This window comes from Sceloporus undulatus, chromosome 9 (assembly GCF_019175285.1).
Source record: "Sceloporus undulatus isolate JIND9_A2432 ecotype Alabama chromosome 9, SceUnd_v1.1, whole genome shotgun sequence".
NCBI lineage: Eukaryota > Metazoa > Chordata > Lepidosauria > Squamata > Phrynosomatidae > Sceloporus > Sceloporus undulatus.
In genome coordinates, this window is record NC_056530.1 from 23,676,614 (window position 1) to 23,696,816 (window position 20,203).

At 48.3% G+C, this 20,203-nt stretch overlaps 1 protein-coding gene across 3 annotated transcripts; it reads right to left on the reverse strand.

Annotated features, from left to right (window-relative positions):
- Positions 1-298: 298 nt before the first annotated feature.
- Positions 299-11,619, reverse strand: FOSB (FosB proto-oncogene, AP-1 transcription factor subunit). 3 transcript variants are annotated; one of them, XM_042439181.1, is made up of 5 exons: positions 11,016-11,619; positions 6,990-7,313; positions 6,170-6,277; positions 4,682-4,827; positions 299-4,482 (listed from the first exon to the last, which is right to left on the reverse strand). In XM_042439181.1, exons 1-5 carry the CDS (start codon positions 11,166-11,168, stop codon positions 4,317-4,319), a joined length of 897 nt encoding a protein of 298 aa, XP_042295115.1. In that variant the 5' UTR covers positions 11,169-11,619; the 3' UTR covers positions 299-4,316. The 3 variants fall into 3 exon arrangements, with proteins under 3 accessions (XP_042295115.1, XP_042295114.1, XP_042295113.1); XM_042439180.1 differs by having other exon boundaries at positions 299-4,408; positions 4,527-4,827; XM_042439179.1 differs by having other exon boundaries at positions 299-4,408; positions 4,527-4,827; positions 6,927-7,313.
- Positions 11,620-20,203: the final 8,584 nt, after the last annotated feature.

Consider the following 20,203-nt stretch of genomic DNA (forward strand, 5'->3'; position numbering starts at 1 on the left):
TACTGAAATCACATTCTCCCTGTGAGCTTCCCCTTCAGATAATCTGATTTCCCCCCTGTACAAACACATGTGCGCCATTCTTTCCAACACACACTATGCCACATGCCAACTGATGCTCCAAGGGTGCGCCAGCCCCAGAAGAAAGGAATTAACATGCACACAGCCACAGTCCAACCCAGCCGACCTCCTCGCGTAGGTGTACTTCCAACCACCTCCCCGGCCCGGCCCTCCCCTGAACGCAAAGGGTTGAGGCCAAAGGCGCGATTGAGTTTCCGGTGTGGAGAAAGCGAGGCAGATCTACGGCTCGAGGTCTTTTTTTTATTTCACCTTAATGGCGGTTATTACTTTTTTTTACATGAGTTTGAAAAAATAGATATTATATCCATCATAAAAAAGTGCATTTTTTTTCAAAGCTGACTTTATTTGCTATATCGCTAACCAGTTAAGTGCAGGAAAGGAAGGCCATGGCCGGGGTCACCTCTCCGACCACCTTTTGCCGGCCTTCCCCCCGTTGCTTAATAATAAAACATGTCACCAAAAAAATTAAAATATTACAGCACAATGCATGGGGTAAATAATAATAATAATAATAATAATAATAATAATAATTAAAAAAATAAAAAATAAAACTATTCCCCCATTCCCTAGCAGGTGTATAATAAACATATTCAAAAGCAAGGTTAAAATAAAAGTCCATAGATTTTTAAAAATAATAATTTCCTTTAAAAACAAACAACAACATCCAAAGCTTGGTCACAAAAAGAAGGGGGGGAAAAAGAATTGGGAGACGTTTGGTCAAGAGGCATAGCGTGCGCTAGAAAGTCCCCACAAGCAGCATGGTAAGTGCGTCCCAGTCCATAAAAGTCACTGGTTGGTCTGGGTGCGAGAAGAGGCAGAGTGGTGCCAGAAGCAGGGAAGGGTACAAGGATACACACTTGAAGCATGGCAGCTGCGGTTCGGAGTTAAAGCACAGACCGAGGAGATACCACTTTATGGGGAAAGCAGCTCGGAGTTATTCCCCAGACTTCGAATGATGCAACCTTTTCTTTAAAAACCCTGTATGCTTTGCTATTAGGCCAATCTCAATGGAGGTCTGATTTGCACTGAAAACTCAACTCCATGCCATTAAACTCTGGGATTTGTAGTTTGATGTGGCCACAGAGCTCTCCAACCTAGAAGGCTAAATGTCTTACCAAACTACAAATCTCAGAGGTTAATAGCAGGAAGCCACGGCGGTTAAAGCGGTGTCAAAATGCTTTATTTCTGCATTGTAGGTTAGACCAGAGGCAGAAGCAGCCCTGGATGTATTTAAAATTTGCATCTCAGGATTGCAGGTTGTGGAGGAGACCAAAGTGGAGGTACCTAGGATGGAGTAGGATAGGACACATCAACAAGGGAAAGGTGAGGAAGGGCCTGAACAGACAGGCAAAAGTAAAGCTGCTTTGGGTCACTTTGGAGGTATGCTGCTTAAATGATGCATGCATCCTAAGAAGCCAGAAGCTGTGCCAAAGCCAAGCTCCAGCCCTAAGGACTGGAGCACAGCTTTAGTGCGGCTTCTGAAGATGCATGTGTCATTTAAACAGCATACTTCCAAACTGACCAGAATCAGCTTTATTTTGGCCTGTCTGTTCGCATGAAAGTAGTTAAGTACCAAAGGTCTCTCTCTTGCCAACAGCACCACTTTGGTTATATTGTTCCAAACAAAATGCACACTATGCATGTTGCAAGCTTTCAAAGCTCCACTGGCTTCTTCATCAGGCAAAGGTGTTCAAAACCATGCTGTTCTCTTCCTAACAAAGAGGTTTGTGGCCTCACAAAGGATTTGAGACAAGCTGGATCTCAAAGGCAGTAGCCTTTTACCTTGCAAATGGAATTTATAGAGTATATTTCCTGGACTGAATCTCCCAGGAGCCACAAGGCCAGAAGGAGAGGCCAGCCTGCATGAATAGCTTCTCCATACCATCTGAATTGGGAACAACAACAACAACATGAAGGACTATGTCTAACAACTTCAATGTTTATTTTTTATATATATATTTTTCTCCTGTATGGTTTTGAACAGCTTGGCTGATGAAGCTTTGAAAGCTTGCAACATGTGCAGCATGCATTTTGGTTAGCCCAATAAAGTTCACTGTTTTGTGGATTTTGGATGATGCAACCCTACTCCAGGTTTGGGAAACTCCTCGACTGGTACATTAACAGACCAGCCACAAGGGAGGCATTAAGGCTGATGAAAAAGGGAAAGGAACCTATACATATATATATATACACATATAGGCTTCAAATCACCACTTACAATCAGTCAGAGCAAGGAAGAAAGAGAGACAAGGTACAGTCCCAGCTAAGTAAGAAATGTCTCACAATATCAAGAGAAGCAGCTGTACAGGAAAAGAGGTCCATTCACAGTATATCATTTTTCGGTCACCCAAGTCCCTTCCCCACAGACCCAAAGGCAAAACCCACCCAGAGAGCATGAAACCAAGCAAAAGGAGGTTGACCCCTTGGCGGGGGGAAAAGAGGATTCATTCCAGGGAAAGTGCCATAGTGCATTTTGGAAAGGCCATCGGTTGGGTCAACGCTGAACCCACCGAAGAGGGGAAGGGTTTGGGGAAATGCAGCAATACTGGATTTGTGAAAAATACAGGACAATACAATTTCATTGCACAAAACCATGGTGCTTCTAACCTCTCTTTCACGTGGTGCTATTGTAGCATTTTCATCTCACTTGCATTACTACGGTTGCATCCTACAGAATCCTGGGATTTGTAATCCCAGATTTCCAGAGGATGCAGCCATGACATCCAAATGCTACGGTTGTAAAGAGACATAAACGTTTTCAGTGTTTTCTGGCCGATTCTGTTCCCAAATACTGGCATATTAGCATGCCTTCAAGTTGTTTCAAACTTGTGGCAACCCTAAGGGGTTTTCTTGGCAAAATTTGTTCAGTGGGGGTTTGCCTTGGCCTTTCCCCGAGGCTGAGAAAGTGTGCCTTGCTTAAGGCCACCCAGTGGGTTTCCATGGCTAAATGGGGGTTCAAACCCTGGATTTATAGACTGACATTCACCCCATTGTGCCACACTAGCTATTCCCAGAGTGATCCCTAAAATCTTAGTTTGGAAACCTGCAAATGTTGATATTCTTTACTAGCTAGGTAAAATAGATTTCCCCCGCTGTCCTGTCATAGGTGCATACTTCCAAGAAGTGCACTGAAATCTGCAGCATTTCTTTGAGAGCAAAGATACAAAGGATCATAGGCTGTTAAAAAGCCTACACACTTCCACCGAAATTAAGGGACATGTTTGTGCACAAGGGCCTAGATCTCTTTGAGTGGGGTATTAAGTCGGCTGTAGGCACCAACCCAAATCGTTCAATGTGCCACAATTGGCCACTACTACTGTGGCGCTTTTCACGGATCACTTGGGAAACCCAGCTTTGTTCAAAGAGACCCCAGGTTGAGATTTATGCTAAATTGGCTGACCAATAACAGGAAAAGCATCGACGTGCCCATTTTGAAGCATGCAACTGGCACAGAATTCACCATAGCAGCCAATACAAAGCAAGCTAGCTTTTAGGGGGAAGGTAGGTGGACATAGAGGGGGGACCCCCATTCATCCTCATTTTCCCAACTGATGGGGAGACCTTTTGCTTGGCTTCTTACAAAAGCATCAGCAATCCAATAGGAGAAACATCAGAGTCCAGCTCATTCCAAGGGGTTCCCATCTGGTCCAAGGTGAGGGTCCCCATTTCTCCGAGCGCAAGCTAGGCTCAGAACACTCCCGGATGGCAGGATCCAAAGTGCAGCTCAGAAAGTCCAAATCCTCTCATTTTCTTCTCAATCGTTGCAAATCCCTCCAAAGCGCAGAGACGTTGCATATCCCTCCAAAGCATGGAAATGTTAAAAACGGACCATCCCTGCAGGCAAAGGACTCTCCAACTGTGTGTCACACACCATCCGCCACCCCCAAGAAAAAGTTCGACAACAGCAAGAAGAAGAAGGAAGCAACAACAACAGGTCTCATGGCTTAAGAGGCAGCAGCTGAAATGATGGCGATGTCGCAGGGGAAGGCAAAGATTTCCCCCTTCGCAATGAATTTTGCAGACACTGGTTGGTTTGTACATTTGATGCTCCCGGTCAGTTAAGCAGAGTTGGGGCTGAAGTTGCATGCACTTTTCCCATCTCTTGGCCCCTTTTTGCTCACATCGAAGTTTGCACATCTGAATTTCATTTTTAATATGTATGTTAAATTGCATGGAAAGGGATGGCTGTTCGGTTTGTTTGTTTGTTTCTCACTTTGAGTTTGGGCATTTTTTTGTTTTCACAAAGCAAGGAGCGAGGGAGAGTTCAGAGAGTCGGAGGAGTGGTCACTGCTGCTGTTCCTCTGGTGGCTGGCTCCGCAGGTGGTTCCCTCTGGGTAGGTGAACACAAACGAAGACGTATAGGAAGGGTTAACTGGGTACAGGTCGGTCAGCGGTTCACCATGTGTACCATGTACACCATGTGTAAAGTAAGAATTTGAAAACGCTACCTCCGCTGGGGGGACCGCTTGGACACCGCCAAGGCTCTGCTGCTGCTGCTGCTGGTAGTGGAGGGGAAGCGCCGAGTAGGCCGTGGGCCCAAAGGGGTCCTCTTTGACGGGCATGGCCAAAGCGCTCACCTCGGTCGAGGTGCCAGGCTGGCCACTCAGCTCGGGGGGGCAGGTCCTCGTAGGGGATCTTGCAGCTGGGCTTGTGAGCCACAAGGACAAATTCCAGGCGCTCCCTCTCCTTCTGCAGTTCGGCTATTTCAGACTCCAGCTCGGCTTTCTCTTCCTCCAACTGGTCTGTCTCCTGGGGAAGAGCACCAGAGTCAGCAGAAGGCCAGGGCGGCAGAAAGAGGACCTTTGTCCAGACCGGACAGGTTGTGGGCCAGATGCAGGAGTCTGCAGCCATCAAAGGCTCATCTCCATCTCATGCTAATCAGCCCCAAGAAGACTTGGAGCCTTTTGGGGTTATTAAACAAACTCAGCAGGCAAACGAAAATACCTTCCCCCCTCCCTCTGCATGATGCCATTGTCTTCCTTCTCTTCCGGTTGTAAAACCGTGGGAGAAGGTCATAAAAGTGTCCTGTTTGCCAAGGTGAAATAATCCGTTTGGCAAAAATGACGCTTTTAAAACGCTCTGGTGGTCTCTTCCAACTCTATGATTCTATGATTTTACAACCTGAAGAGAACAAGAGTCATGTGCAGGACAGGAAAAAAGAAGGCATCTAACGTGTCTTTTTGTTTGTTTGCCCAGTTTGTTTAATAATGCTATAAGGCTCTTGATGGTTAAGTAACTCCCCTATAGGCTCTTTGGGACTCCAATGCAAAGTGCAATGGTCCACATACAACCCCATGGGCCGCTTGTGGCCCACCCCATTCTAGACCCCATCACAGCCCACCTGGCTAATGTTCATCCCACCACAACCACAAGACTTAATGGCTGAGGAACTCCCTACAGAAGAAACCACCATTCTAGGTCCAGCATAGCAGCTGTACCTCTTCCCAAATTCATATTACGTTGGTGCTCCATCTTTGATCTGGGCGTTCTCTCAATCCAACCTACAGCTTCCAGGGCCCATTCAACATAGCTGTAAAAATCTAAGGCACAATTCCATAGTATTGAGCCATGGTAGTTAAAGTGGAATCGAACTGCACGAATTCTATAGTGCAGATGCAGCCCCAGGCACCTGAACCAAAAACATGCTGGGATAAGCTGTACTTTGGGGAGATAGCCTCAGTATTAGATTCAAGGGGGCAGGAAGGTAAGAGATCTTCACTGTCAGCTCCAGGATTTTAGAGGTCTCCCATGGGTAGTGTGAAATTAAATGGAAGATGCTGCCTTGGAGAGTGGTGGAGTCTCCTTCTTTGGGGTTGTTTAAACAGAGGCTGAGTGGCCATCTGTCCTATGGAGGGCTTTGATAGCATCTTCCTGCATGGCACAATAAGGTTGGACTGCGTGGCCCCTGGGGTCTCTTTCAACTCTAGGATTCTATAAATATGCTGACAGCTCACTATACTTTACATTGGGAACTCTGTCAATAAGAGTCCCCATGCGTAAAATTGCAGGGCCGGCCAGTGACCCGAGACAGGTTCAGTCCAACAAGGCTTTGTTAGGGCTGTACAAGTGTTTCACACCAGCACCTACTCACCGCTTGAAGGCGGTCCGTCAGCTCTCGACGCCGGTTCCGGCATTTGGCGGCGGCCAGCTTGTTCCTCTCCCGGCGGACACGGCGTTTTTCTTCTTCTTCGGGAGTCAGCTGCAAGAACAAGAGAGAGGAGGCTGGTTAGCCCATGGATGAGGGCAAGAGACATGCAACCAACCCAGGGTGCTCTGAGGTTGCACAACATCTATGGGGATAACTAAAATGCACAGCTTGGGAGCAGCTGTGTAACTTTTAGCCTTAAGACGAGTCCAGGAGGATGGAGAAATACATAGGAAGAGAAGACTCCTCAGACGTACTATCACCACTGGGGTCCCGTGGCCCATAGATTAAGTAAGCACAACCCCATCTAAGTTTAGGTAGCCACTCTTAAGGTAGAAAAACTGTCCATCATCGGAGCTTCCAGGCTGCTGTCAGACCCGGTTTCCTTCTGGTGTAAGATGCAGAGGTAGTGAATTCCTCACTGCAGTTTGCTTCACCATCCACATCTTTTGTTGATACCCCAAAGCCAATGCCCCAAATTATCATGCTGGAAGGGGACAAGTAGAGAAAGGAAACCCAAAGGCATCCTTTGTCTACCCATGGGGACATAATCAGGTTGTCCTGTCCCCAACCCAACCTCCCCAAATGTATTGGACATTGATATGACAAGAAGTCCCCCCTTGGAGTCCCATCATGCTGGGAGGGGAAGGGTCAAGTTGGAGGGTTAGATGGAGAGTTGCGAAGGGGGAAAAATATTAGTAACCTCATTGCCGATTCCCCAGAGGAAGTTCCACAGAAGCAAGGCCCTACATTCCTCCCCGCTCACCGTTTCCTCCCGTGGCCTCCGTGGCCGGGCCCTGGCAGAGCGTGGTGGCGGCGGGGCAGTGCCCACGGGGGCCGTGGAAGGACCGGCGACGTAGCCGCTCATTCCCGGGGTGGAGTAGCTGGTCCCAGGCAGGTCATAAGGGTCCACTGTGGGTTGGGGCTGCTGCTGCGGTGGCTGAGGCATCTGCTGGCCCGGAGGCTGCTGAGACTGAGCCATGGAGGAGATTAAGGTCGGCTGCACCAACCACTGGAGGTCTTGGCTAGTTGATATGGCAGTCACTGTTGGCACAAAAGATCCGGGCATTTCCCCAAGGCCACTGCACTCCTGGAAAGAGACAAAGATGCCACAAGGTCAGAAACAGCCACACAACGAGGAGGAAGATATCAGATATATGTTCGTACCCATGCATGGGCCACATGGCATTGGTTGTGAAATCAGGTTCCAAGGCAGGTGCCCCACATGCAAGAAATCCTACTTCATTTCTAAAGGTTGAGGCCCAGTCTTTCCAAAGCTGGTTTCCTCCAAGGCTGCAGCTCCCATCTTCCCACAAATGCTGGTTCGGGGATGCTTGGCACTGTAGTTCAACCCATATGGAAGGACACCAACTGAAAGAAGGCTCTATTTCAGGGTTGAGGAATAGGCAGCCTTCCCAGCGATGATGGATATTGTCACTCCCATCAACCTTAGAGCCAGCCTAAGGATTGGTGAGGGATAAAGTACTCTGCAGTGCAATAAAAGATGGGATGCACACAGCCATCCATCCCTGTTCAACAATGATCTTCCAAGAGTCAGTTGAGGAAGATGGAAAACATGATGACTCTGAACTTCCTTCGTTGTCTAAGGTCCAAAACACACTACAGAAACAATCCAGTTTGGAAGCACTTTAAACTCCCAACTCAATGCTAGGGAACTGTAGCTTTGGGAGCCATTTAGCCTTCTCTGTCAAGAGAGCTCTGGTGCCACAATATACTACAACTCCCAGGATTTCAATTGCCAGGACAGTTGAAGCCGTTTCACACTGGATTATCTCTGCAGTGTGTTTCGGACCTTCGCTGTCCACTCACAGTCTTTACAGTTTCATTTATTACAGCAAATAGCCGGCACAGTCGTCCACTCACTAGACCAAGCCTTTCCAACTCATGACCACTGCTATGGATCCATTCCTGCATGCAATCTCACCAGAGCATCACCCTAGAAACCACCTTCCCATCCTGGACCACTGACCAAGAACTTAACAAGCACAAATGCTTACCAAGAGACACTAGACCCCTTTTACTCCAAGCCTTAGATCATGCCAAGGTCTCTGTCTTTCTAGAGCTCTACCGGGATGTTGCTTTGAATCCCTGAAGTCGAAGGCTTTCATGGCCAGCATCCATTGCTTTTTGTGGGTTTTTCGGTCTATGTGGCCATGTTCTAGAAGAGTTTGTTCCTGACATTTCGCCTTCATCTATGGCTGGCATCTTCATACCATTCACTGATGCAGGCGAAACAGCAGGAATAAAGTCTTCTAGATCATGGCCATATAAGCCTGAAAAACCCACAAAACCCTGCTTTGAATCCTTTGGAGCCTTCGCTAGTCGAGATCAGAGCCAAGGGAAGGGTCAAGACCAGAGCCACCCTTTCCTTGACCATCAACCAAGAGCAAGGGGGATGCTCTGTTTTGGTGACACTGGATCCACTGGGTCTTGCAGACCTAAGAGTGATCCTAAATTCCCAGACTGGGATGCCTGGTGCTTTGCAATCATAACTAGGATGCGAAGGGATCCTGTGGCACCGATGGGACTCACTGTGTGAAAGAAGTGCATAGACTTGGCCTACTTCCTCCGACGCATGGAGTGGACTGATGCCCAGGAAGGGCTTTTAGTGCTGGAGTGCATGAATATCTATGGAAATGCAAAGCCAAGGTGCCTCTCATCATGCTTTTTTGCCTTTTGACGGCTATTCATACAGTCTCATTATAAAGGTCCTTCCTGGGCATCATTTGACTCCATGCATCTGAGGAAGTGGACCAAGTCTCTGGAAGCTCTGTCATGTTTCATCCTCTGTCGCTCCAGATCCCTTTGCATTCTGAGGATGCTCCAGGGGGCCCTTCTGGCTCTCTCTCCCAAGTCTCCCTCTGCCCCTGGGCTCTTTGACTTTCTTGTTTCCAAAATGCCCATCAATTCAGAACCAGGAGCTTGACCTACGGCTCCCAAGACAGTCACCAGGAGCCCACTTTGCAAGGTCGTTGTTATTAGTTTGGATTCAATGCTTATTATGGGATGGGTTTTATTTATTCTTAAAAGAGGAGTTTTGTTTTATTTTATTTTAAAGAGGGGCATTTGGTGCTTATTATGGGCTGGATATTTATTTTTAAAAGAGGGGCTTTATTTTATTATTTTTTAAAAGGGGCATTCAATGCTTATTATGGGCTGGATTTTATTTGTTTTTTTTTTAAATGGGGGGCTTTATTTTTATTTTATTTATTAAAGAGGTTCATTCAATGCTTATTATGGGCTGGAATCATTCTCCTCAGGCTACTATATCTTCCCAAATCAGGGCACCACAGAAAAAGGTGTCATTCCATCCCATAATATGCAATGCAAAATGTCCTTCCCCTATATATATATATATATATATGGGGCTTATTTTTAGCAATGCCTTTTTACAGCAGCAAAGCCTGCAAAGCTGCAGCCAGTTAGAATGCAGAGCCTGTAGGGGGCGTGGCTCCGGCTCCCGGGCCCAGCCAATCCGCGCGCGGCGCTCATACCCTGCCCCGCCCCTTAGCAACGGGGGCGGGCCAGCGTTCCAAAATAACCCGCGCGCGCCTCAAGGCGAGGAGGAGGAGGAGGGGGACAACGCGCTGTACGTGCCTCACGTCAGCACGGAGCGTTCCATCGCATACGTCACGCGTTACGCACAACCCCGCCCCCCCTCCTCGCGCGCTCGCTCGCTCTCCCACTCCTCCTCCTGCCCCCTCCCTCCCTCCCTCCGTCTTCGCGCGCATGCGCCTTAGAGACCCCCTAAGGAAAAGGACCAGAAAGTAGGGGGGAAAGCGAGAAGTTTTTGTTGTTGATGGACAGGGATTAAACTAAACATTAATTAATCATATAATGCACAAATTGGGGGAGCATTGGATTTACTTTATTTTTTCTTAATTTAATGCTATTTTTGGAAAGGGGGAAGGGTTTTGGGTGAGGAAAGCGAGGAGATAATGGAGAAATTGGGGGGGAAGAGGACGAGAGGAAGGGAAGCCTCCAGCAAGCCCCCCCCCATTATTATTATTATTATTATTATTGGGTAGGGAAAAGTTGCGAAGGGGGAAGAGAGAGGAAGAGCAGGAGCAGCCCACTGCCCTCCATTAAAACCCACCAAATTGAGTAACAGGCGAGTCACACTCTCTCAGCCTCAAGGGAAGGCAAGGGCAAACCTCAACGAACCTTGCCAAGAAAAGCCCATGTTAGGCCTCCTTAGGGTCGCCATGAAAAGGACTTGAAGGGACACATCAAATATAATAATAGCAATAATAATAATAATAGGTAGAAAGAATGAGAAGGGAGGGGCAGAGGAGGGGGAGAAGAAACTCACCGCCCCCTAAAATCCTCCAAATTAAGTAATAATAATAATAATAAGGCAGAAAGAAATGAGAACGAGGGAGGAGAAGCACCCCTCTTCCAAATGCTGCAATCTCCCTAATTAAACAACGATAACGAATGACATGAGTTAAAAGCAGCCCCCCTCCCTTCTCCCCCAAAAGGGACCGGAGCCAGAGAGTTTGCCAAAGGGCCCGAAAGAAGCGGAGCTGGAGCTGGAGCGGAGCAGGGTCCGAAAGGGAAAGGAAGGGCCCGAAGGATCCGAATGGGAAAGAGAAGGGAAAGAAGAGAGAAAAGGAAGGGAAAGAGGAGAAAGGAAAGGGTCCGATGCAAAGCTCGGAAAGCAGGGCAGCCCTGTTGGGATCGAGGATCCAAAAGGGAAAGGAAAGAAAGAAAGGGATCCGGTGCAAAGCCGGGAAAGGGAGATCCCCGGAGGAGGGTCCCGGGGCCTTACCTGGGCAGAGGAGGCGCTGGCGTTGGGGCCGGGGCCCGGGGGGCTCCCGAAGGAATCCACGGAGGAGAGGTACTGGGACTCGGCCGAAGGGGAAGAGCTGCAGCGCGAAGAGGAGTCCAGGTAGTCTCCTCCGGCGGGGAAGCCCTGATACATCTCCCCGGGGGCGCCCCGCGGAGGACCCCCAGCCGGCCACCAGCACCGCTCCTTCTTCTCGGCTGCCTTCCTGCCTTCCTTCCTTCCTTTCAGCCAAGGAGGCTCATCCTGCAGCCGAGTCCCGCCGGTCGAGCCCTTCGTTTTCCCAATGGAAGCCAAAAGGGGCAGCCCAGAAGCAGCAGCAGCAGATCCCCCCAAAGTCCTTCCTTCCTTCCCCCCCAAAATGATCCCAGCGTGGATGCGGAGCGCGAAGCGGCCTCCTTCCCGAGCGGCGCCGGTCTTATGAATGAACTGAGCCACACTGGGCAGCGCCGCCTATTTATACAAGAGGGGACCGGCCCCCCTCCTGACGTCACCAGGAAGGGCCCCCCGAAACTCAGCCCCGGGGGCAGCCCCGGGCCCCAAACTCGGCCGGTCCCTTCCTCGCACCCCGAAGCCTCGGCGCCCCAAATTCCGTCTCTCTGCGAAACCGGGAAGGGCTTCTTTTTCAAGCGGGAAAACCTCGGGGGGAGATCCCTGGCTCCGCCCCGCCGGAGTTCCTGTGACGCAGTTAGCCATATATGGTCTTGTCTTCGCTGTGTTTGTTTGGTATCCCTAGCAATGACGTCAGAGGGAATCCCTTTCTCACAGCCCGCCCGGCCTCCTTTCCAGCGCCTCCTCCTTCCACCGCGGCGGCGGCTTTTTTGGAGGAGGATAATAATAGACCTGGATTTTACTAGCCTTCGAGAGATAAAAGAGGCCGCCTCCCAGGACTTCCAGGGTTCTGGGTTCGAATCCGGATCAGAATGCAAAACACAAGGGAAACAAGCAACTACCAAAGAGGGCAAAGCGAATGTGGAGGGCCCACTGTATGCAAACTTTGGTCCTCCAGGTATTTTGGACTTCAGCTCCCAGAAGCCCTGGGCAGCTTGGAATTCTGGGAGCTGAAGTCCAAAACATCTGGAAGACCAAGCTGAAGAAACACTGGCATAGAGTCTCCTGGTCAAATGCTCCTCATTTTAGAAACCAGACACCAATGGCTTCCCTAGGGCTGGGGTCACTCATGCGGTCGGTCACTCATGGTGACCCATGGACCTCCATACAGAATACTTATTAGTACTGCTGTTACTTGTACATTGTCGTTCCCATATAGCACTGAATGCAACGCTAATGGCTGAGACATTAACAAGTCACAAAATCAATATGATGTCTTCAAATTACAAGATCATAAGCACAGCCAAAGGAAGGTCTTTGAGGAGCGGCAGTGTCACCCCACTATTATTATTATTATTATTATTATTATATTTATTTGTATCCCGCTCTTTTCCCAGGACTGGGACTCAGAGCGGCTTCACAGCATTAAAAAACAGTACAATTAAAAACATTTAAAAAAACACATACATTAAAAAAGAATTAAATTATTACAGTATTAAAACAGATAGCTATTAAAAGAATAAAACGTATTTTAAAAAGAGAAAACTATATAGAGAGAGAACAAACTGTGTCCAGTTTTTAAACGGGTCCAACCTCCCAGCCTGTCTTCATGGCAATTCCTCAAAGGCCTGTGTGAACAGGGAGGTCTTCACCTGCCGGCCATCAAGGAGGGAGCCCTCCTGGTCCATTCCCTGGGAGATCAGGGGATCCCAGAGTCTGGGGGCAGCCACCAAGAAGGCCCTCCGTTGTGCCCCTTTTAGGGGGTCACATGGCACGGTCTGCACCCCCCCCCCAGTGATGCACAGCAATACCCAGCATGGCCTACCACTCTGATGGCAAACCTTTTAGAGACTGAGTGCCTAAACTGCAACCCAAAACCTAATTATTTATCACAAAGTGCCATGTCCCTCTGGCTTTCTAATAATAAACTCTGGCAAACTCTGTGCTGGGGCGATGGCACATGCGCCCACAGAGAGGGCTCTGGCAGGCGTGCCATAGGTTCGCCACCACTGGCCTGCCAGCACCCAGAGAGGAAAAGCCAGCATCTCATGCTTGGGGAAGTGTAAAGCATCCATTCCAGTCAAGACATCCGCCCAGCGCTCCTCCTCCGATCAAGCAGAAAAAGCAGCCGCCAGCGAAAGAAACTCCCTTTTGACCCTATGAGAGAAGGGACTGAAAGACAGCATCCGGGCCTCGCCTCGCCTTCGCTTGTGGGAACACCTGAGCAGGTGCTTTCAGGTGAAGCAACTCTGCCCGTCCCACATTAATGGCCTTCTAGGTCTCCACCCAGCGAAGGGCTGATGCGGAGGCCGAAAAGGGGAAAGTTGTGTAACCTAGAGGCATAGGGATCAAGGTGTGCGGGTGTGTTGAAGGAAATGAATACACTCACTGTGACTTTCCACCTTTAAACCTGGCCACGGCATTCAGTCCCCCACCAAATTTGTTTGTTTTTCATTTCGTTCGTACGCCGCCTTTCTCCCAGAAAGGGACCCAAAACAGCTCACAGATTAAAACAAAATTAAATTAAAAACGTTACAATCAAATATTTAAAACAAAATAATCTAAAATCTAAAAACAGTGTGCCGTGATCATGAGTCGACCTCATGCAGAAGTCTCTGCTCCATCTATCTTTAAATCCCAATTAAAGACTTTCTGGTTCTTGGAAACATTTGGTACTCTAGTTTAATATTGTTTTATAATTTAGATTTTACCGTGTGTATTATTTGTTTGTACAGTTTTGTATTTTAATCACACACCTTGCTTAATTTTTAATAGATTATTATAGATTTTGTGACTTTTAGATTGTATGCCGTTGGCAGGTTATCTGCTGTTTTGATGATGCCCATAAAGTGCCATGCAAATTATGGTGCTATATAAATAAATAGTGGGGATGATGATGGTGATGATGATGTTTTGGGGTCAAAATTATGGATTTTTATATGACCCTTGGATAAGTCGAGGGTAAAACATGTTCAGGGCTGACTGTGCCACAGGGAACTGATTCAGATCTGCAGCTTGTTCACAATAGCGCTGAGTCAATTCATTGCAAAAAAGGGGGGTAATTCAGATCTGGAAAAAGTGCTTTAAATGGGTTTAGTGCTGGGTCCTCCTTCACAAACCATGTCAGGGAACTGGCGCAAGTACAAACAAGGACCATTTAAACCAATTCAGATCCGCTTGCAAACTGGTTTATTATGTAGTGGGAATGAGGCCTCTGTTCCTTGCTGTTGTGCACCACTGCCTTGGTTGCTTTGATTTTTAAAGATGGACAGTATATTACTAACGTGTCTTAACTGTGTGTGAACAAATTGCCATTGGTGCCTTCACCATAAGATTCCAAGTCGGTTAGAAACTGGTGGGTCTGTTTTTCGTAAGATCCCATGTGGCCATTCCTTATGTCCCCAGCGCATTAGGAAGCATGAGATGTTTGGGCAGGTAGCCCAGCATGTGCCAACAGGGTTGTGGGAATGTGATGGGAAATGAGGTTCACATCGTGCTAGTGCGGAGACAATGCCTGCTCTGAAAGCGTTATGCGCAGTCCTCTCTTTGTAGTGGGTGACACTCACACAGCCCCGTTTATTCCAAGAACGTTCCCCTTCTTCATCAGAACCGGCGAAGGAACCAAATCCTAAAGTCGTGCCCTTCATTAAATGTCTAGAGAGAGTCCCATCTGGTACTTGCGCTGCTTCTCAGAAACCCAAGAACAGCGGGATTTCTAGCGTCATTGGCCTGTGGTTCTCCATCCGGCTCAAGGGATGAGCGTAGCAAAGACAGGCACGTCCAGGCTGCATTCAGCTGCATCCGCTCCTCTTTTGTGGCGGCTAATTGCCTCTTGTCGTTGGGAATGGATTTCTCTTAGCAGCTGGCTAATTCTTTTAGTCGCCGAAGAGAAACCTGGCTGAATTAGGTCACTGTTGTGTGGCACGTGCCAAGGTTTAAGCCGGCTGGGCACCTACCGGCCAGAGAGCAGCATGGCCAGGGGTCTGAGTGCTGGACTATGACTCTGGAGGCCAGGGTTCGATTCCCAGCTTGGCCATGAAACCCACTGGGTGACCTTGGTCAAGGCCCACTACTCTGGTAATAGTAAACCTCCTCTGAACTAAATATGGCCAAGAAAATCCGGGAATAGGGTCGCCATAAGTCAGAAATGACTTGAAGGCACCACAACCAACAACTACTGGCCACTAAGCCTCACTTGAAGTCTGTAGAACAACTTGGGGTGGGGATGAGGTCTTCTGGGGGGGTTCATTTCAGCTGTGGCTCCCCAACTGAGGAATGCTTCCCCCTTGGAGACCCAACAAGCACCTTAACTCAGGAATCAAGTAAAAATAGGGCTATTCGCGGATGCTTTTGGGGCCTAACTGACTCATTCCAGAATATCAATGTGCATCCTTCTACATTGTTTTAACCTTCTTAACCTGTTTCTGATTTCTCAGTATGTTTAACATGTTTTTTATTCTATTGGAATTAATTTTGTCTTAAGTTGTTGGAATGTGTTAATAATGGCCAGAATCCCTGTTGGGGACCTACGCACCAGGAATTAGAATTAGGCGGTCTGTAACGTCCGTGTCCACTTTGCTTTGTTATAAGCAAAGTGACCAATGTACATAAGGACTGTTGCGCACCTTTGTGCATTGGAACACTGGCTAAGGACTGCTAATGCACATCAGGATGCTCTTGCTGGTGTTCCATTATGCATCTTCACAATTCCCTGGCGGGGTTCCTTAGTGCCTTTGCTATGTAGCTAAGTACAGTACAACCCCCATATCCATGTGGCATACCTCCCATGGAAATGTGAAACTGCAGATGACAGTGAACTCCATTAAAATTAATGACATCTGGTGACAGTGACCATAGAGTTGCACTGGAGGTCCTAGAAACTGCTAGAGAGAACACCTCTCTGGGCATTTCTAGGTCTCCCAGCATGACTTCTGCTGGAATCAACTTCTGCAGTAAGTATGCCATAAAATTGTATTGGAGGACCTATTAAATGCCTAGAGATAATATATTTCTTCCGACATGGGTCAGAAGTACCAGTCCTGTTGATTTGAGGGTCATATTGTATACATAAAATTTGTATAACGTACATCATGATAAAGTATTCCAACTAATCCTTCAGCTGCAGGGACTGCTTTCAATGCTCCTGGAGTCTGAGAAGCAACAATAAAGACCAAGTCTTGACAGCAGAGGGGATTCTGGGACTTGTAGTCCCCAAATGGTAACTTGCATCAAACTCTGAATTCAGGAACAAAGACTTATCTCTGAGGCTAAACCAAATCCTCCGCTCTCACTCCTCGCTAGTCTGTCACCAGTTCCTTTCTCTAGCCATCTGAGATGGGCAGACAGGGCCTCTAACCACAGCATAGGCCAGGCAACCTTTCCTGAGCATGCACAGAGTGCATTGTTTCACATCCTTGGGCTCCCTTTATCAGAGGACCATCTGGTCCCAGGGTTGGTTGAGATACCAAGCGTGTGAAGGGAGTTTCTTCCCAGAGTCAGGGAACCTTCTAACTTTGGTTGGGGTTTTTTTGCATTCCTTTGGCGATGGCTCATAACCACAGAAGGCACTGAGTGAAAGGGCTGCTGGCTGGCTGGCAGTCGCCGCAAACAGATCTTCCAAAGGAGAGTGACCCACGGGCGAGACACAAATAATGACAAGGTGGGGCTGCTGGGCCGGGCACCAAATATAGCCCCTGCCAAGGCTGACCCACCAGGAATCAGACAAGACCCTGCGGGGCCAAGCTATTCTAAGGAGCTGGTTTCCCTGTCTGCCTGGTGCCCCATTGCTGTCTGAGAGGAGAAATCCCATGCATGCTCCCCCTGCGGAGAGATGTGGGCCAGACACCCAGATTGACCCATCTTCCTAAGAAAAGTCTTCTTCACCCACGCAGGGTCCCAGATGGTAGAATTCAAAGATATAGCTGTGTTAGTCAAGAGAATCAATATGGGTAGAGAGATCTTGTAGCACCTTTGAGACTAATCGAAAGAAAGAAGTTGGCAGCATGAGCTTTCCTAGACCTCAGTCTACTTCCTCAGATGCATTTAGTGCATTTGTCCACCAAATGCATCTGAAGAAGTAGACGTAAGTCTAGGAAAGCTCATGCTGCCAACTTCTTTCTTTTGCTTAGTCTCAAAGGTGCTACAAGGTCTCTCTAAATACAGGGTCCCAGGTGAGAATGGCCATAGCACAGTGGAAGAGGATACGCTTAGGACAACCAGATGTTGTTGTTGCAAAGGAGGACAAGGCAGCTCAGCATGTAGGATATTCAAGGGAAATGGAGGACATGACAACAAAAATAATGACCCCAGAGGACTGGTATAAAGGGTGGCATCCTGCATAACCCTTTGCCAGGCCTCTTTGTCCTTCTCTCTCTGGGGGACCTTTTTGCACCATCAGAAATAGCTGCCCTGTCTCTGGTCTTACTCAAACCCCTCTGCCTCCCACTTCATGCGCGGAGGGACATGTTCACAGCCTTAACCTATTCTGGTTGCTGTGGGGTGACTCACTCTGGCAATGATGCACAAAAAAGCCAGCCACCTTCCTTTTTGTTTTTGCAAGTCGCCTCCCGCCGCATCCAGCAGCATCTCCCCTCCCGGCCCAAACAAAAGGCCTTACAAGGGCTCCCAGGCGGATGGCGATGATTAAACCCATGACTGGGACATGTGCGAAAAAACAGAACCCGGCCAGAGAGAGCCGGTCTAGGTGAGGAGGATCCCAGTTCTTAGGACTGGGATGGGTGGGAGTGCAATGGTGTTGGTGGTGTTGGGGACCACAGGTTTCTCAGACGGATCCTGATCTGGCCAGAGAGTGTGATTCAGGAGCCAAAGCCCCCAGCCAAGCGTCTGACACAGCACTTTGATGTCACCGGCCAAGAACGTCGCATCCATGCCAGGGCTTCTGAGTCATGCCTTGGGGGCCGAGACTGAGGCCTTTGGGAGCATGCTAGTGGCTGACACACATGTGCTTCCTCCACTCCTTCATTCATTCGTTCATTCATCCAGCCACTCGTTCATTCATTGATCCGTCCATTCATCCACTGAGCCTATGGCATCACTAGAGGAAGACAGAGGAATATATTTTTAAGACATACACATAAGGCTTTTGAAACATGTCTATGTTTTGGTCTGTCCAGAAATAGAGGGGTTGGGTTGAACAGGGAGAGAGAGCTGCTTTCTGCCTGCCAGCAAAGGCAGTAAGGGATAATGGTTTGAGCAATACAGACTTGAAGTATTAATGCAGTTTGACACCTTATTCACTGATCCGTCCATTCATCCACTGAGGCTGGAATATCACCAGAGGAAGACAGGAGGATATATAGAAAGCCTTGTGTGTATATGATATATCTATATCTATATATACATATATAGATATAGATATATGAAACGCACATACACATAAGGCTTTATGAAGCATGCCTGTGCTTTTTTATTTCCTTAAATGGAGGAAATGGGTTTAATAGGGAGGACGCTACTTTCTGCCTCCCAACTCAGGCAGTAAGGGATAATGGTTTGAGCAATACAGACTTTGGTCTTGTCTGCATTGCAGAACTGATGCAGTTTGACACCTTATTCACCCACTGAATCTACAGCATCACCAGAGGAAGACAAGTACAGTAGTATGTGTGTATATGTGTGAATGTGTGTATATGTATTCAGTATGTATATGTGTGTGTGTGTGTATCTCCCACATACCCACAAGGCTTTGTGAAGCATGCTTGTGTTTCGATCTTTCCCTGTATAGACTCTGGGATCTGTAGTCCAAACAAAAGCCCCTCTTGGCCCAGCTCTGGAGGCGCATCCTTCAATGGGACACAAATACGGAGATAATTAAAATGTTATGGGTCTTCCTTCAACTTTTTCTGGAGACAGGGCAAGTCACACTCTCTCAGCCTCAGGGGAAGGTAGTGGCAAACCCCCTCTGAACAAATCTTGCCATTAAAACCCCAAATGACTTGAAGACACAACACACACAACGATGAGGTCCACCCCATTTTTGTGATGCCTGGGGGAAAGTATTTTGGGTTTGATGATCCTGAAACATCTGGAAGCCAAGGTTGCACGGCCTCCTAGTTTTCTCCAAGGAGAGAATGCGCTCGGAGGGCACTCTCTCTTGCGCACACAGTTGTGAGAGATGTGCAGGGTTTCGGCCCATGTGTTGGCAGCACACTGCCTCTCGGACTCCTTTTCCTGCCCGGTTTCCTTTCCCAGCTGACAGAAACACCCATTGTTCCGCTCTGGGCCCCACAACAAACTCCAGCTCCCAGAATTCCATAGCCTCGAGGCAGGAAAGACCCACAACATTCTTTTCCCGTCCCAAAAGTAACTTATATAAGTAGTCATTGCTACAAAATCCCTTGCGCTGCTAAGCCATGGAACGCTACTTTCCCTTCCAAAAAAGTAACTTTTCCAAGTAATCTCAACAGTGCTACAAGAGCCTTTTCTAAGCTGCGCCAGAGAAAGTTACTTTTTCCTTCCAAAAAGTCACTTTTCCTTAAAGAAAAGTAACTTTCCCAAGGTGTTAAGTCTCAAAAGTTGCTCCAAAAATCCTGTCTGGGGAAAGTTACTTCTTTACGACCAAATTGTTTTTTCTTAAAAGTTACTTTTCGCTCCCAAAGAAAAGTAACTTCCCTCAGGCCCTGTCCTTTGCCCTGGCAGCTGCGGCCTACAGAACAAAAACAACCCTCCCGTCGCCCCTGGCAACGGCGTTCCATTGCCCCCTCCCTATTCCCCCGCGCGCTTGCGTCAGCACGCCGCTCCGTTTGTTGACGTTGCCTGGCAACGACGCCGGCTTGCCTTGACGACGAGAAGGGGCGGGGCTTGCCGGCGGCGGCGGTAGAGGCCACAACCCACTCAGGCGGAGTCAGTAGGCCGCCGGCGCTCGGCGCGGTGGCCTCATAGGAGGGGGGTTGTGCGCGCGTTTTCTCTTTCTGGGGGGGTTAATTAAGGATTTGGGGAAGGCTAATTAGCAATTAGGGATGAGGAGGAAGGGAAGGAGAATCCTGCAGCCTCACAAAACTATATTCAGGGCAGCTCTGAATCATAGAAGTTGGGCTCCCATTTGGGCTGCGTCCACACTGGAGAGATAACCCGGTTTGGTACCGCTTTAAATCTTTTTCTGGCTG

Bases quoted from the DNA above. Each gene is read 5' to 3' on its own strand.
- FOSB (XM_042439179.1), bottom strand. From the start codon at position 11,168: ATGTATCAGGGCTTCCCCGCCGGAGGAGACTACCTGGACTCCTCTTCG. The intron at 4,828-6,169 runs GTGAGTAGGTGC...GCTCTTCCCCAG, and splicing joins TGACGGACCGCCTTCAAGCG to GAGACAGACCAGTTGGAGGA. The intron at 4,409-4,526 runs GTAGCGTTTTCA...TCACCTACCCAG, and splicing joins AAGCGGTCCCCCCAGCGGAG to AGGGAACCACCTGCGGAGCC.